We start from the raw sequence: 17661 nt of genomic DNA on the forward strand, positions 1-17661 counted from the left end.
TTTCTTTGGTTTGGCATTTCCACAAAGTTTAAGAGAGTGATTTTAAATTTTTTTTAAAAATCAAAAAACCATCATGGCCGCCAAGAAGAGTAAATGGATTTACCTGGTAATATTTATACCATGGTGGGTTATATTCGTAAAATAAGTAACATTTTCATATCAAGCAAAACTTTCCAGGCTTATTCGCATACATTTTTACAGAAATTGCAAAAATTGTTACTGATCAGAATTTTAGTCAAAAAAATTATACCAAATGGTTGATGCCACCTACTCATGTTGTTTATTAAATATACTACTATACTATCGATAAACAGTGAAGTTGGTTCATTTTTTTTTGTAGTGTTATTATAAAAATCGAATATATTATTTGCCTAGTTTTTATTTCGCTCGGAAAATATTTTTTGCAATATTTTTTTTACTTGGATACTTTTTGTTCAAATTAATTAAATTTTTTTTTTCTATTAATAAATATTTTTAGAAAAATTGAAATGCGCAACATCAGGACAGACAAGGCGACAGCCCTTTCGATTATAGCTTGTAAATCCTTTCTAAAACTTCTTTCCTGCGACGATCGATCTTTTGTTTTACAGACTAAGATATTTGCATAAGAAACTTTTTGAGCAAAAAGAAAAAACTTTGAAAATTAACTATTATTTTTCGAGCGAAATAAAGAACTCAAGAAATAATTTCTAAAAAGCGATTTTCATAATAAAACTCAAAACTGTTACGATCTATGATCATTTATAAAACGTATAGTGGAAATTAATATATACATTTATTTATTTGAAATTTTACTTCAAGACTCACCTGATACCAAAAACTTGTGCGACAGCATGGCAACCCTAACGCACAACATTTTGGCATATTTGTTAAAAACGCCTCCTTGTGATTTATTGTCATATTCCTTTTGGTGGCTTGTTCTTTGAGCAAATCAGCGACTGTTGTCCACAGCTCATCGTGTAATATGGAAAATTTCTTCCAGCCATAGTAACGCAATAGCGAAATTACCGACTTTATTACCTAAGTTGGCGAAAGAAGAAAAACGCAGATAAGAAAACATATATGACACATTAAGAAAAAATAAATAAAGGTACTATAAGATGGCATAATCATATGGTAAGTAAGCTTCAGTAGAACGGCTGATTTGAATTGTTCCTTCTTGGGCGTTGTGGTTCTTCACAATAAGCGCTTTCAGTGAACACAATTTCTTCGATACGTTGCAAACATGTTTCCGTCATTTGAGTGATAGAAAATTTGTAATATGAACGGAAGGTTGAGCCAGCTGCCAAATGAAATATTTATCCTTACATTCCAAAGATAATTACTTCTTAAATTATTTTTCACACTTCACTATAATATTAACAGGAAAAATTGTATTCACTTTGAAATGCCAAAGAACAGCCGAATTAACACGAAGCGAGTATAGCGAAACAATTTTAATGCTAAGTTATTTGACGTGAAGTCCCAACCACAGTTGCCACACCATGTTTTCATTTGGGACCAAAGTTCATCGAAAAAAAGGACCAAATCTCAGAAAAAAGGACCCAATTTTTGTTTTATTTGAATGTGATACAAGCAATTCACAATAGTTTCGTAGTCGTTGTTAAATATAAAATTTTAGGATGTTTCCATGGTTTCCTATACAAAACTTAGCGAATAGGAGACTTAATTCAAACGACACAAACAAAAACACTACTTTTAGGTATTCAATTTTAAAATATTTAGGATAAGTCTATGCCTTCACTAACTATACGTTTTGAATGTAGTTTTGCTGACAAAGCTCTAAGTTCCAGCATTATGTTGTTAATTGGAAAGAAATAAAATGTAGAGCGCAGTTAAGTTTTAGTAAGAAAAGGTTCAAAAATTTGCGTTTTGGTGTAGCCGAACTATGAGCAAACTCAGTAAATCATAAATGATGCTTACTGTTTCCCCTGAACGTTGAAATTTCATACCAAAGCCTAGATAGTAAGCGTGATTTTTGAAAAACTCACATTTACTGAGTCTAGCCCCAGACTTCTGATTAAAAATCAAACGTCTTAAAAGTTTCAACTGTGCAATAACGGAACCTGATTAAATTAAAGTAGGTACTAGATATTAGTTAACAGCGTTGTTATTGAAGTTTATGGGGTTCTGTACCTACGAGAATAAAAAACACTTCTTTCGAAATCAAATCTTTTTTACATTTGCTTTAAAACTGAATATAAAAGTAAATTTGTTCAATCGCGATTCATTATAAATTTATAAAGTTACCGCTTTCAAGAAGTATTCATGCCTTACTTACAGTTAAAATATTTCTTATGCTAAGCTACTTAGTTTTCAGGTATTCGGCGTGCCTTAACACCACAATACTCCTGGAATACCACAATACTCCTGCAATTTTTATATAGGACTCCTTTATAAAAATTTTGGAAGTGTTACCACACATAAAACCAATTAGTTTCATTATTTTACTTAGTTTTCAATTGAAATCTTAACTCGACGGCCACCGTATGGCTCCATCTGTGGAAAGCCCTGCCAAATTTCTTAGAGGCATACGTGCATTTGATAAAAATTTTCTTAGCCAACTAGTGAAAAAAATTTATCACGAAAAGTGCAAAGTGATAAGTACATATAATGTGTTTGCCCTGAGATCCATCACTTTTCTTATTAATGCCTCGCCTAAAATATCTCCTATGAAATGTCATTGGTCTGCTACATTTTACTGACTGAGCAATTTTTGTGGTAAAATTTCCATATACATAAGTAAATTGAAAATTATATGTGTAATGAAGTGTGCCAAATATTGTGGGCAGAGATGTGAATTTTAACCTCAGTGAAAAAGGAAGAAAAGTACCAAAATCGTGGCTACTGCCTAAAACGGACCAAAATTGAAAAAACGGGACCAGCGGACCAAATGGGGTTGGAAGGGACCATTTTTGGTCCAAATCGACTAATAGTGGCAACCGTGGTCCCAACCGTTGAGTGGATGAAAAATACTCAACGGTGCATTCCGAAAGTGATCACGTTTACTCACAGTTTCAGTTCATATTTTTTTCATTATAACAAAAAATTACGTGGGACTCAATGGGGAAATCATTGCACCGTTTAAAAATGGTGCTGAAATTGTTGTACGGTGTCATCGACCAGTTTACATTATAATATCTATATCATTACTAGTGAAAATAAGAAAAGAAGCTCATAGTTGAATCAGAACGTGTATAGAAAAGCATAAGATCTCGCAACAAAACTTTATTCAAACTAGAAAAAAAGACTTATCTTGCATCCTCAACCAAGAGATTACCAGCCACGCAAAGAAAAAAGTTAATGACATTCAGATATGAAGTTGATGACAAGTACATACATAGAAAGTAAACAACAAAGCTGAAAAGCCGTCATCGACTTTGAGCACAATAGCTTGAAAGTAGTTGATGGATGCTAAACGTAGGCTTAACCATCAATATTCTATCAACTTTCTACACACACACACGTACAAAACAACTTACACCCGTGCGCATAAAGAACGTGCACGCCCTTGTTTGTGGTATAGTATGACATAACACAACATCACACAATATAACACAATATCGAACAGGATGTGTGAGGCTATTCATGTTAAAGGTGTTTACATGAAAGCTTTTCAAGTGAATGCGGTTGACTTTCACACAAATGACAAGGAGAAGCAAATAACCACCGAAGGACTTGCTGTTTTTTCTTTATTTTTTGTTAGCCATGTTTGACCAACACGTTCAATCTGTATTGATAACTTGGTTTCCATAGATTGTGTTTGAAAAAGTTTCTAAACATTAATATTGACAGATCAACAGCTTAAGAGTGGTTTGTTTATTTTATAACTACTGTTATTTTTGTTTTTGTATTGACTTACCTGCGTATCTGGAGGCTCTGTGCGTGCAAATGTTGGTATGGCCGATGCTCTGTATTCTGCACATTTCTGGAAGTAGAAAAACAAAACGTTTACAAAGGAAAATGATATTCAATTTTAATCAAAGGCATAATATAATACATACATACATACGTAATCAACATATCAACTAGCTTTTTGTTTAAATTGCCCAAGTAAACATTTTCAAGTAAATCCATGAAAGCTTATTATAGTTAACTTATGTATATCTGCAAAAATTTCCGCTAAAATAATTTAAGAATTTAATCTCTGTCACTTTAAAATGATGCCAGTTCATATTATAAAGAAATGAACAAACCTTGTGAAAGAATTTAATTGAATAAGACGTTAAAACTATGTTAATATATTCAAATTTTTTTTAAGTACTGTAACGAATTTTGGGAAATTCTGCTTATTTGAAACATTTTGCTAACGTTCGAATCGCTAAACTGTTGAATAAATCACTCCAATAATCAGTATTGCAAACTAACTTTATTTAGATTACTTTGGGAGTAGTACTTCACAATTATACTTCACAACCAATAGCGTGCTTAAATCAAACTGATCCCTGATTACTCAGCTTGCGCTGCTTTTATACTCTCCGTAGCTTCGTTGGCATATTTCTCCTAAGGTCTAAACGTTTCACCTTCCAGAACTTTTGTATCTCCTGCTTGGTTAGTTACCAGCTATATAATTACATGTATATTTGTAGTTTATAGCCATATGCGTGTGTGTGTGCGAGTAACTACTTCGGCTGATGACTACATCTGTGTGTGTGAGATAGCTCTTCGTCGCCTTCTACATAAGTGTTGCTAGCTTTAATGTATACACGTACATAAGAGTGACTGCTTCATGTTTTTGTTGTTGCGTGATTATTTATTAACAGCTTAGTGATGCTAATATTCGTCACAGTACGTACATTGTGTAAATGGGCTACATATTTTGAATTTTTTTAGTGAAATATTTCTCATTAATAGAAAGTTTTGTGAATGTTTAATTAAATAAGTCAACATTTTATTACTTCAGAGTTAATAAAGTTGAAGGGCTTAATCAATTTATAAGGAAGTCAAATTAGTTTTTCTTACGAAGCCATGAACAGAGGCCTGTCATTCTTAGCCAAATTACTTAAGGTCCACCATCATATCATCACTTCCTCATGTAACTGTAAAAACACTCTTAGAGGTGCCTTCAATGGCGTTACTCTGAATACGACACTTGTCTATGTAATTTTGAAAACTTGAATAGAGGATTTCTGTATTTGAATTGGAATTCCTGTACTTTAATTGCAATTTTCTAAACTCGAATAAGAACTCTTCGATTTTAAATTTGAATTATGATTCTCTGAACTTTTCTGATTTGGAACTTTCCGAAATTAAATTGGAAAAAGTGAGTGGAGGTCGTCAATAAACTGCGCCCATCAATTAATTAGCACTGGGCTGAGTAAAACACAATTCGTGGACTGAAAAATAGGGGCACCTTGTAAGGATTTATTCATTCCAATTTGAGTAATAACTCTTAGCCAACTCTCATTTATGTTGCCCCAAACCTTATGCAACTTAATTGAGGAGTTGGGTGCTAAAAGAGATCAAGGGTCGAAGATCCCTTTTTTCCCGAAATCCTCAAATGTGAAAGCATTAAAAACAATATGTAAATAGGCAAGACGTTTTGAACTCGAAATTTATTATAGAAATTCCAATGTAATACTATCCAAAATGGGGAACACGGACCTAAAGTTCCGTGCCAAAGTCAAATATCTGGGAGCGATTCTAAACAAAAATGAAAACATTTTACTCTTTAAGGGAGTAATTGCTGTCTCTTGAGGCTTTCAAATTAAAGGATTTGTCTGGGAAGTTAAAGATGGAATAATTTTTATTTCAATATCTTATTTTTTTGGAGATATTTATCTAAATGTTCTAATCTGGTCGATTATTGCATAAGCTGTGCTATTGTCTCAATATCGACAAAACAACTCTAGCAGCACTTAAGTTGGTGGCGATGGAAATAATCGTAATCACTGTACCGGACCATAATGAATTCATACCCGGAAAGGGACGGCCCATATCCATAGCACTCCCCTGAATCTTAGTTTCATTTAAATTGTTGAAGTGTACTTCACAATTGTGTACACATCTATTCAATTAACTTCAAACCAGCTTTTCAGAACTTAAAGTACTTTACAGTTTGCAAAGAAAATAACATTTTAGTTCGCATAAAAAGCTCAAACCCACACAGAATAGCCAGCGAAACGTAAATATTTTCGCATAAACTCTTTCAAGAAGTTGCGTTTCAATTTCGCTTTTTAATTTGATGGTTTACTAGGCAATTTGTAAACAGGAAAAAATGTAAGATAAATGCAGATATAAGGACAAAAAGTAGCAGAAAATATAAAAAAGGTCACGGATGCTGGAGGAGTATTTTATGCTACATTAAACATGATGGAAAGAAACAAACTTTTGTTTGCTAAACCCAAAAGCAAAAAAAAAAATCTGAATAAGCATTTACTTTGTACCTTTTTGCAAACATATTTACATATATACTAGCATGTTTATGCGCCTAAAAGCATATACCACCCTTTTTTGAAGAGCATGACAAACTTGAATTACTTCAAAGAAAAGCAAAAAAACAGAAGATGAAATAATACAGGTACCCTAATTTAGTGATTTGCGCAGTAGACCAAACATTTTCATAATGGGTTAGTTTAAATTTTAGAAGAAATTTCAAGGAAAATTTGTTGACTCGCATCACTAATCAATGAAAACACAATCGCCTATGCAAATCAACTTTTCTTTTGCCAATTTTTTGCTTTTGTTTAGTTTTCGGTTGAACTAACTGTTATTCTGATTGTTGCTTACCAAAATTCGTTAAGTACCTTCGAAAAAATGTCAAATGTCGAATCAAAAACTTCTTCAGTTTACACTGCAACAGCAATCTCGGGGGTGTGATTACTCCAACTCAAACTTAAAGACCCAGACCCAAGGTTTTACTCGTTGTAGTTATTGGTCAAACTTCTTTGCTTAAATGATCTAAAACCCAAATTGTATCGAAATACTCAGTCGGAATATATATGGTAGAATCTTACGAGGAATATTTTTGTTGAATGTTTGAACCCGTTATCTCTCTCCCGAAAGGCTTACTTTGCCCTCTCTTCCAAAAAGTTGGCATACAGCGGATTTAAGTGGTTTCACATTCAAAGGCGCAATTTCTTTTTATTTCCTGTCGGTTCGCGATTTTTCCCAAGAATTTCATCTTAGGGACGCGTAGTGACATTTTCCGGCTAATATATTTCAACCCTGTGGCGACCTCGGAAATTTTATTTTATTCGTACTGGATTCACGGTTCGATTCGAGCTCAAGGCCAGAACAATTCTTTTTTTTTTAATGAAAATTATTTTTTTTTTCTTTAATTGAAGAATAGTATTTTGTTTTTGGAATAGTAAATAGAAATATATCAATTACACAGGCCGACAAAATTTAACCAACATTTAGACCCAGAAACCAGACTATATATTTCCGAAGGTTTATGATGCGCTGAATCCGAATCTGACCTCAGAATTGCTCTATAAAATTTAGAAACATGAAAATTTCAAAATGCGATATCTCAGCGAAAAAAAGATATTTGAGCCAGCTCAACGACATTTGAAAGAAGAAGACTTATATTTAAAGATGTAATCCTTTAATTATGGTGAAAGAAAACATCTGCAAGGCTACTTAACCTCAAATATGGGCAAAAGCGGTGTTTTTTGCACTTTTAGGTTAGGATATCTCGAAAACCAGAGCTGATGTGGCAATTTTGAGGCCAGATTTCGATTCATTGCATCAAAATCCTTCGAAAATATAAATTCCGGTTTCTGGGTCTGAGATGCTGTCGGCCTGTGTTATAGAAAAATTACAAAAAAACACAAAAATTATCATACAAAAAATTATTGTTCTGGCCTTGAGCTCGAATCGAACCCTGAATCCTTTATCAATACGCCCCGATGAAACAAAAACAATTATTCGAAAATTGAACAAAAAATTCCCTGTGAAGAGGGATCTAATGGAGTAAAATGTTTTACAAAAATATTCTTCGTGAAATGCATATACATGAACCCCAACTCTAAAATTTACTTAGCTAAATATTGAAAATTTACTTAATGACCAGAGCAAAGACCTTTGACCAAAGTCTGTTAAATGATTTCAAACTTCTGTTATATGAGCTTAGGATTCACATCTAGAAAAGCAATCGTTTCAGCACCAGATATCCTCATATCGACTTTACCATCTTCACATTTTCTGAATTTTATCTACTACATTTTATCTCCTGAAAAGAAGAAGCGCAGTCATATTAACAACCATTTTCATATTAATTATATTAACTATTTTCCGCGCCGGCCACCGTGGTGTGATGGTAGCGTGCTCCGCCTACCACACCGTATGCCCTGGGTTCGCACCCCGGAAAAAAGCAACATCAACATTTTAGAAATAAAGTTTTTAAATTAGAAGAAAATTTGTCTACGCGGGGTCGCCCCTCGGCAGTGTTTGGCAAGCGCTCCGGGTGTATTTCTGCCATGAAAAGCTCTCAGTGAAAACTCATCTGCCTTGCAGATGCCATTCGGAGTCGGCATAAAACATGTAGGTCCCGTCCGGCCAATTTGTAGGGAAAATCAAGAGGATCACGACGCAAATTGGAAGAGAAGCTCGGCCTTAGATCTCCTCGGAGGTTATCGCGCCTTACATTTATTTTTTTTTACGCATTTACGTTTGCTTTAAGAGATAATTGAATAGTAAAAACTGTTTCCTGGCAGCCACACCTGCGAAGCGACGATTCCACATTATGAGACTACACATGTCAGCTTTACATTGACAGGAACGAAACAAGGAGCAGACAAGGATATGAGCAATGGTAACCTTCCGGTGTGCCTTAAGCGCGGCAGACATTTCATTGACATTTACATAATATAACAGCACATGTTGTAATACAAATTAGATCACATACATATGTAAATGTGAACTTGTATGTAGCAGATAGGCAAACACTAATAACAAGGATAATGAACGTGTCTATTGTTTACGCAATTAAACTCGGTTATTTGATAGCATTTGCTTAGTGAAAAATCACTCGAGCACACAGTTCGGAGGATATATATACAAAGTTTGTTATAAAGATTGACACGTTGAGAGTTAAAAAAAAGAAATATGTTTGAACAAGAAAGCTGATTTCCTGAAGAAAGTATTTTTCGCTAAAATATACCCAATAAACATTAGAGTTTTGTGTGCAACTTAAGTTCCGCTTAAAACTTAAATATTGAATGTGCCTTCCTTACATCCTCACATATCAATCAGTTCAATGTAACAAATTATGCGTTTTTTTTTTTTAACAAAACTAGTTTTGTAATAATACTTACATAAGAAATCATTGGAATGTTACGACTTTGCGATACAATAGCCTCCACATAGCAATGGCCTTCGGGACCGAATATAGTAACAATGCCATCGCATATCATTTCAGTTATGGCTTTCGTAGCAGTTACCGTGTCACCTCTGGTGTCATTCCAGCGCAGCTGCAATTTAACATTTGGCAGCAATTTGGGATCATCGTTGATCTGGCACAAAACCAAAAAAAAATAATTAATCATTGCTAAAGTTTAATAAAATCATTCTATGTCCATATATTAAATACTTACCTCATCTAAAGCCATTGTAAGTGCACCCGATATGGCCAGACCCTGCTTGTCCATTAGCTCACCGGTAATAGCTGTTAGATAGCCAACATTCAGTATGATTCTATTTTGTTCGTCGCGCAATGCTATGACACCCGGTACACAGAATACTGCCACCGAGAGCAATAATAAATAATGAAAGGGCCAACGCGTCATGGCCCCTTAGGCCGGGGCCGATCAGCGCGACACCTATGAGGGGGAATTTTTTTCACTGAAAATAGAAGAAAAGATAGAGAATAAAATATTAGTTTAAAGTAGAAAAATTATATTTTTTTTTTTAAATACAAATTTTCAAATCTACAAATAACAAGTAAAGAAGTCTAAGTTAGGGTGAAACCGAACATTACATACACAGCTGTACACTTGAAATGCTGTTGTTGTTTGTTTTGTGTGCTTAATAGTGCCAAAAGCCTGCGCAATAATACATATACATATTGTGACGAATATTAGCAGCACTAAGGGATACTATCATTTAAGCGTGTGCTGGAGGAGGAGATTCGACAGAGACCACAAAAGTCAAGGAAAGTAGATCGGGCAAAGGTTTATGGAACGAATGGGCCAAACAAATCAAAACCGAAGGTACCTGCGAGAGAAACACTGGCATTTAAAAACCCTAATGGAAGCACTAAAACGAACAAAAGAATTTCCCAGAAAGAATGCAAGGGTGGTTTCAAGCCAAGGCGCACTACTGTTGGGAAACGTCGGAACGATACTGATTATGTGAAGCCAATTCGTCAAGAGCAAGCTCTAAAAAGTATAGTTCATTGGCAAAACAACAGAGTGCGAGGGAACGATCCAGGATAATGAGTAAGATAGTAAGATGAAACGCAGGTACGATGAGAACAATAATTTGGAAGGTTTCTTGGAGGGAAATTTGGTACTGTTATACAACCCTCACTGGTGGAAAGGTGTTCCATCCAAATTTTGGTGCAGTTGGGAAGGCTCGTGCAGAGTTGTGAAGAGGATCAGTGATGTCATCTACCGCATACGAACAATTGGGACACCACGAAATAGAAGAGTGTTTCATTTGGAGATGCTGGCAGCGTTTATTTCGAAAGATTTGTCTGATCGGGACGATCAGACTTAGGTGGAGGGCAGTGTGACGAATATTACGAACACTAAGGGATAATATCATCTCTAAGACAACACTAAGCAGTGACTTGTATGCACATCAATAAATCAGTCATTATGTCTATACATATGTCCATACAAGAAGCGGAGAGCAACGCACAAACACATGAATATATCTGAGATACTCCCAAAAGTAGGCAATAATTTGTGCAAGTATCACTCACATATACACGCGCATATGAGAAGCTATAAACGTAGTTATAGCTGGTAATTTTATAGCTGGTAACTAACTAGTAAATTCTAGAAATAGAACCACCTAGAAATATGCCAACGAGGAAACCAAACAATATAAAAACAGCAACAGTTGAGGCAGGACGAATCAGTTTGATTTAAGCAAGCTATCAGTTGCGAAGTATAAGTGTTATTTTCAAGTAGTCTAATAAAGACCATTTTTGCATTATTCAATATTGGAGTTATTTATTCAACAGTTTAGTGATTCGAACGTTAGCAGAAGATTTGGAATAAGCGGAATTTCAGTAAATTCGTTACAATATAGTTCTATTCTGATCTAATTTTTCTTCGAGTTATGGCTGCAGGAACATAAGAAATTGCATTTTTTAAAATGAATTTTTTCTTAGTTATTGTTATAAATCCACTTGAAAAATGAAATACCAATGATGGAATTGAAAAAAGAGCTGTATTTTTTTGCAAATATTTATTTATTTATTTAATTCATTCGTATAGCTTATTGTGTTCGTCCACGACCCTTTCAAAAATCTTTTATATAAAAAGTGGCCGTGGTTATCATCCCATTTCGCTCATTTTGAATACCAATCTATTCTGGGTCCAGATAAGCTCGTGTACCAAATTTGATGAAGATATCTCAATATTTACTCAAGTTATCGTGTTAACACACAGACAGACGAACGGACAGACGGACGGGCATAGCTCAATCAAATTTTTTTCGATACAGATGACTTTGATATATGGAAGTCTATATCTATCTCGATTCCTTTATACCTGTACAACCAACCGTTATCCAATCAAAGTTTTAATACCCTGTGTACAAGTACAGCTGGGTATAAACAAAATATCGCGCTTTAAATAGAGCAGCCTAATGTACATACTCCTGTATGTACATTTATGGAAATTGATGAGATGAACAGCAGTTCGGCTCCACTTTCCACAAGCAAGAAAGGTATTCAACGTCTATGAACGAATTAGTCAGCTTCAATACACATTAGTGCACTTGTTAATTAGCGCTTGAATCAATCATTAATTATGCAAAATTTGGCAAACTGCCCATCTGCATGTTACATAAATTAATTTTCTAAGTTAAGTATTTATGGAAACAAAATAACGGTGGCTTAAATTTGAATTCTAAGAACAAATTTCACATTTTAAGGTTTAATTTCGCTTCACAAATTTAAATTGTTAAATATCAATGCTATGCAATTATCTGAAGTGTTTTGGTGAAATGAATCAATTCAATGCTCTAACACCGGAAACAATAAGTAATTCAACGCAAATACGTTCAGCAAGTAATTGAATGATTATTGTATATTTTAATTGATTGTAGTAATGAATTGACATTTAAATTGATTTGTAAGTGCTGATTGATTTCTTTTTTTTGTGAATTGGATATCTTTGTTCAAATGTACTATGAACAATTTAAATTAACTTTGCTTTATTTTTTATGGGGACAATTACTCTTCAGAACTGAAAGTAGTAAAGATCTAATTATGGTATAGTGGAAACATGATAATTATTATACGACCTTAGAACTGGTGAAATTAGTATTCCAGTTTGGTGTGGAAATGGAATAATGTGCGAGTAAGATTGAAGCAGCGTTTCCATAAGATTAAGTTGTGATATACGGCCACCGTGGTATGATGGTAGCGTGCTCCGCCTACCACACCGTATGCCCTGGGTTCGCACCCCGGGCAAAGCAACATCAAAATTTTAGAAATAAGGTTTTTAAATTAGAAGAAAATTTTTCTAAGCGGGGTCGCCCCTCGGCAGTGTTTGGCAAGCGCTCCGGGTGTATTTCTGCCATAAAAAGCTCTCAGTGGAAACTCATCTGCCTTGCAGATGCCGTTCGGAGTCGGCATAAAACATGTAGGTCCCGTCCGGCCAATTTGTAGGGAAAATCAAGAGGGGCACGACGCAAATTGGAAGAGAAGCTCGGCCTTAAATGTCTTCGGAGGTTATCGCGCCTTACATTTATTCTTTTTTTATACTTGTGAAAACCTCCAATCAAATACAGCCACATGGACCTCTTCCATGCAACTGTATAACGGGAAGAGATAACGGCTTCGAGCGGGGACTTTCTTCAAACAAATTTTTCAAAAGAGCGTTTTTCAAATTTTCTAAGTAAAACAGTCCCATTTCCCTAAACCCCAAATAAAGTTAAAATTTTCAAATTACATCTTATAGATAGAATTTAAGTTAATAATCTGAGCTCGGATTTCAATACAAACTAAAAATGTAAAATACAAGCAAATATATAAAAAAAATGTATGCGAGAAATTTATGTGCGTAAAATTACGGCGTGAGTACTAAGTAATCGTGAAGTTTGATGCGAAAACATACATCTAATATTAAGACTGTTTGCGAGACTATATCTGAAAAATTAAGACTATTGTCGCTATTTTCAGTTTGGCATTATTTTAGGATCTTCTTTGGGATTAGTGTAGGATCATTTCAGAATATTGTCTGGACCCTTAAGAGATCAGTTGGGGATCTTTCTACTTGTTGGTAATCGTTTTGTAAGGGCTTTGGTACTATCATTTTGTATGAAATTCGAGACCTTTTTCGATATGATGTAGATATTATTTTGCCGGGTCGTTTCGGATCTACTTCGAGATTGTTTCCCAGATTATTTTGAGATGGATTTCGAGAACATTTCGAAATCATTTCGGACTTTTCGAAACGATTTCGGGAATATTTTATGCCCAGTTCGGAGCAATTTTTTTTTTTATTATTATAATTTTTTTGCGAAATCGAAACCAGAAACCAGAATTGAAACCGTTGCCGTAACCGGATGGCGAGATATAGTTATTGAAGTGTTAACGTTTTATTATCAGTGATAACCGATATCGACGATTTATCCGTTGGTCATCTGCTTGCTACCGATAACGACATTGTCGTTAGGTTATCGGCTTGTTATTGTCGAGTCACTGGCTTGTTATCGGCGAATTAATAATATTTTATCGACGGATTATTGATAACTATGTTATCAAATACCAAACTGATTACAAAAATATAACTCGTCGGTAACAAATAGATAAAAAGCTGGCCAGCCGAGAATGAATCGATAGCACGCCGATTATAAACCGATAACAAATCGAAACAACGCCGATTTCAAACCGACAACCCATCGATAACAAATCGAAAGCACGCTATCCGGTTTCGGCAACGGTTCTCGTTCGTTCTCTCTCGATTACGGGTTTGGTTTCCAATCTTCCCTTTATTCTCCCATCCCTTTGTTTTTCAAATATATTTAATATAAATATTAAGCCAAACGCTGCATAGTACGTTGACTAACATAGTTAAATTAACAGCGAGGCACGAAGCCGAAAAGGTTCTAAGTGCCATTGTACTACTTAATGTAAACAGTATGGAAAAATTATGCACCAAATACATGCAAAATATGAAAAAAGTATGCAAAACAAAGCAGGGATAAACTTTATCCTTTTTGTCACAAAACAAGTTTATAACTTGAATAGAATCTCTATGACCTCAACCAAAAAGTATCACTCGCATACGAATCCGACCTCTGTTGATAACATAAATCTTTAATTGAGCCAACTCCATTTATATCATAGTGTTCGGATCCGACTGCAACGGAAATGGGAGACAGTCACGCAAAGCAGCAGTTCGCACCACAGGTGTAACAACTACTTTCGGATGCAGAGCGGGGCAGTTGTAGCCATACTTGTACCAGCAGCGCTTAAGTTTGAGCTATATGAAATTTAATTAATTACGCAAAAGTAGCGACTACTTCAGAACCACCTGATTGGACCTGCTATCAACCTGTTCCAAAGGTCTGCAACTGCTATTTCGTAGGTCATCTCCGTCTCTTAATGTGATAGTTCTGCGCTAATTCGGAACTAGTACGATTCGCTACAAAGGGACTATGGAAGATGCCAAGCTCTTTAAATTTCTCCATATGCAATTGTCATAATTTGAAATCCTATATCTTTTAAGGCATTAACCTCGACATGAAGTCAAAAAGTAGCCTACTTTGGTCTCGTCATCTGCGTAAGACTGGCAAGATGCTACCGAATAAAATTAAACAATTTCTTGTTGTGGTTAAAGATTTGTTTATTTTAGCAAGATATTTAAAGAAATACGGGGGAAATGCAGAAATAGAAATGTTTATAAAAAATTATTGAACTTATGCTATTTTAAATTTTAACTTTAAATAAACATTTTCACGTGCAACTATTGTGTGCTGGCTGGTGCGAGATTCGCCGGCCACAAATGCCCGTAGCCAGTGGCTTTGGCCACTTGCCACCCACGACTATCACGTCAAAATGGTGAAGACAAAACGTGCGCGAATTTGAGATTTCACTTTTTTTGCATTTTCTTCGCCAATGAAATATTTTTGCTATGTTGCGCCACTGAAGTTTTCTCAGTTTTCTCAGCTTTATCTGGTACTGGCAAACCAGACGGATCGGGTAGTAAAAATGATAGTTCATAAATAGTCGGTTGACTAGAGTAGACATCGTGATTCATTGTCACAAACCAAGTCATCATATCAAACAAATCTCGTAAGGTGCATTGTGCCACCACAGCACCTGCATCCCGTCCATGTTGGTGCGAATCAAAGAATGTAATTATATTTGCTGGAAATTCAATAACGAATAAAACAGTGCGATGATCTGAAATCATAGCAGCAAAAAGAAAATGCTTATTCGCCTTGCCCGTTCTACGAAATAGTTGTACGCCCGCATTCAGCGCCTGCAGCAAACGTAAAGCAATTGTGTGAGACGACTCACGTTCCGGATCGGCTTGCATGTGTGTAAAAAACCATTCCTTCAGACGAAAATGTGGTTGATGCTTAAGCACATTCAATGCGTCCGGTATATTGAGATTTTGATTGTTGGCTGTTTGCATTGACATTGCACTATCTTGGCCACCAACATTGCCGGTGATGTAATGTGCATAAGCACTGTTCCCTCTATTTATTGCTTCGGCGAAAATTTCAATAGCACGCGGTGGTAAATCTTGCATACGTTGGCATTGGAATCCACGTCCCTCTTTCGCGACCATATTGGCCAGGATAAGCGTGATTAGAGTGCACGAATTGGAGCCACTGTGATGGTATTCGCCGTAGCGCGATTGGCTGAACTCTTTTGGGAACCACCAAATGTTCAGGTTACCGTTGCGCTCGAGGACCGCCATGACAGCAAACCAAAGGGGACTCTATGTAGTATGGCCGTGATTCTTTTTTGCCGTTAAGAGACAGTAAACACTCTTTACATATTAAACTGGCACAAATTGCGGTTCTGCTTGCGAAGCGCCGTAATTTTTAAACACCGTACCCGCACTTTTTTGGAATTTTGAAAGGAAAGCTGATTTTAATTACTAATATTTAAACTAAAATTTCATGTTACATAGAAGAGAAAAATTTATTGATTGAAAGAAAAAACTATTTGAAAGTAAAAGTTTGATGGGAAATTACTTTTTTTCTATGAGTGTTCTCATGTCGGAAATTGAGTGAAAGAACGAGGATGTATCGTATAGTTCGAATTCGAAAAACACATTTTGGCGCCTAAAAGTGGACAAGGGACTGCGGCAGTGTTGCACAAATTAAAAATTGAACATTCGCAACAAAATCGCTTAAAAAAAACGAGTATCGCTTATGCAAATTGTAAAAACCTATCCGAATTCCAGAAATTCTCGCCGCTGTAATTATTTGGTAAAAAAATAATGCGCCAATATCAGTTGGGCATCAATCATGGCGCAACGATACAAGGTGGCAGCATGGAACAGCTGATTATACCCTTTTTTTATTTGATTTGATACATCAACTTACGGTGTCGTACGACTTTGACATTTGTCCATCGAATTTACAAAAACAAAGTACATGGAATTTTTATTTATGTTTGTAGGTATGTCACCATGCTGCCACCTTTTATCATTCCGCTATGGCCTCAATGTATGCAATATTTTTTAAAAAATGTCACATGGCAAAAGTATTGTCATGGTCTTCCGAATGTTTCTGAAAGTTTGAGTAAGATATTGCATTAGTTTTGGCTCAGGGTCCGGGAGGTTATCTAGAAGCTATTTGCTGCAAAACAAAGAATGCAAACGCCCCAAAAGAGACCCACATTACACTGGCACAAGTTTGAATAATATAGCAGAGTATATTGTTATTTGTCTAGATCCGATGCCGATGGTCCAACGTAGTTCTTCATTATCACTAACTGGCGCATATTTGTGAGGCCGTTGCATAAAGCAGCTGCGATGATCTTGATAACAAGATACAAATTTCAATAAGAACTCTTGCGGGTGGAAGGCAGCACATCGTCGCTGCGCTCAGAAAAACAGTTATGTGTTTTTCAGTAACTTTTCTGGTGTCCATTTGCAAAATTTTGCAAATGTCGTATTTTTTAATTATTTTATGGAAAGTATGTTAATGATGTGTGAAGGAAAAAATCGTGTTTTTTAACCCATTATGACGTGATAAATATTTGCGCCGTTTTATAGCACATAGCTGCTTTCAAACATGATTCAAATTTGCTTTTCGCGGTAAGGAAATGTATGCAATTTTTGCCGTATTTCCTCATAATGCTTACGGAGATACCCCCCCCCCCCCCCCCCCCCCCTTAAGCTCTTGGGAGGTGTAGCTTCATCAATCAGATGTATGTTGGATTTCCAGGTTTCTGGGTATTCAACAGAAACTGTTTAGCATTTCATTTCTCTCCCTAATGGGGAGTACTCTCGCCTCAATGTGTTGATGGTCTTCTGACGTAAGAAGACAGCCCGTAGCGGTTCTGAGGGCAGT

The 17661-nt window shown here is 35.6% G+C and overlaps 2 protein-coding genes across 20 annotated transcripts in view; both read right to left on the reverse strand.

The window, feature by feature from the left end:
- Positions 1 to 17661, reverse strand: part of LOC137253736 (receptor-type guanylate cyclase Gyc76C-like) — a 205591-nt gene that overhangs the window by 23670 nt on the left and 164260 nt on the right. For all 19 annotated transcript variants that reach the window (XR_010953874.1, XR_010953873.1, XM_067791156.1 and 16 more), the window contains 4 exons: positions 9540 to 9786; positions 9261 to 9458; positions 3863 to 3928; positions 808 to 1020 (listed from right to left, as the gene is read on the reverse strand). Coding sequence is in view for 17 of the 19 variants with exons in the window: in XM_067791156.1 (XP_067647257.1) it covers positions 808 to 1020; positions 3863 to 3928; positions 9261 to 9458; positions 9540 to 9731 (669 nt within the window). In the remaining 2 variants the exon portion in view is untranslated. The remainder of the gene's footprint in view (positions 1 to 807; positions 1021 to 3862; positions 3929 to 9260; positions 9459 to 9539; positions 9787 to 17661) is intronic.
- Positions 14971 to 16336, reverse strand: LOC137252756 (uncharacterized). Its single transcript, XM_067788853.1, has one exon. The coding sequence runs from the start codon at positions 16053 to 16055 to the stop codon at positions 15219 to 15221; it is 837 nt and encodes a 278-aa protein (XP_067644954.1). The 5' UTR covers positions 16056 to 16336; the 3' UTR covers positions 14971 to 15218.

This window comes from Eurosta solidaginis, chromosome 5 (genome assembly GCF_040869045.1).
Source record: "Eurosta solidaginis isolate ZX-2024a chromosome 5, ASM4086904v1, whole genome shotgun sequence".
NCBI classification, from domain to species: Eukaryota; Metazoa; Arthropoda; class Insecta; order Diptera; family Tephritidae; genus Eurosta; species Eurosta solidaginis.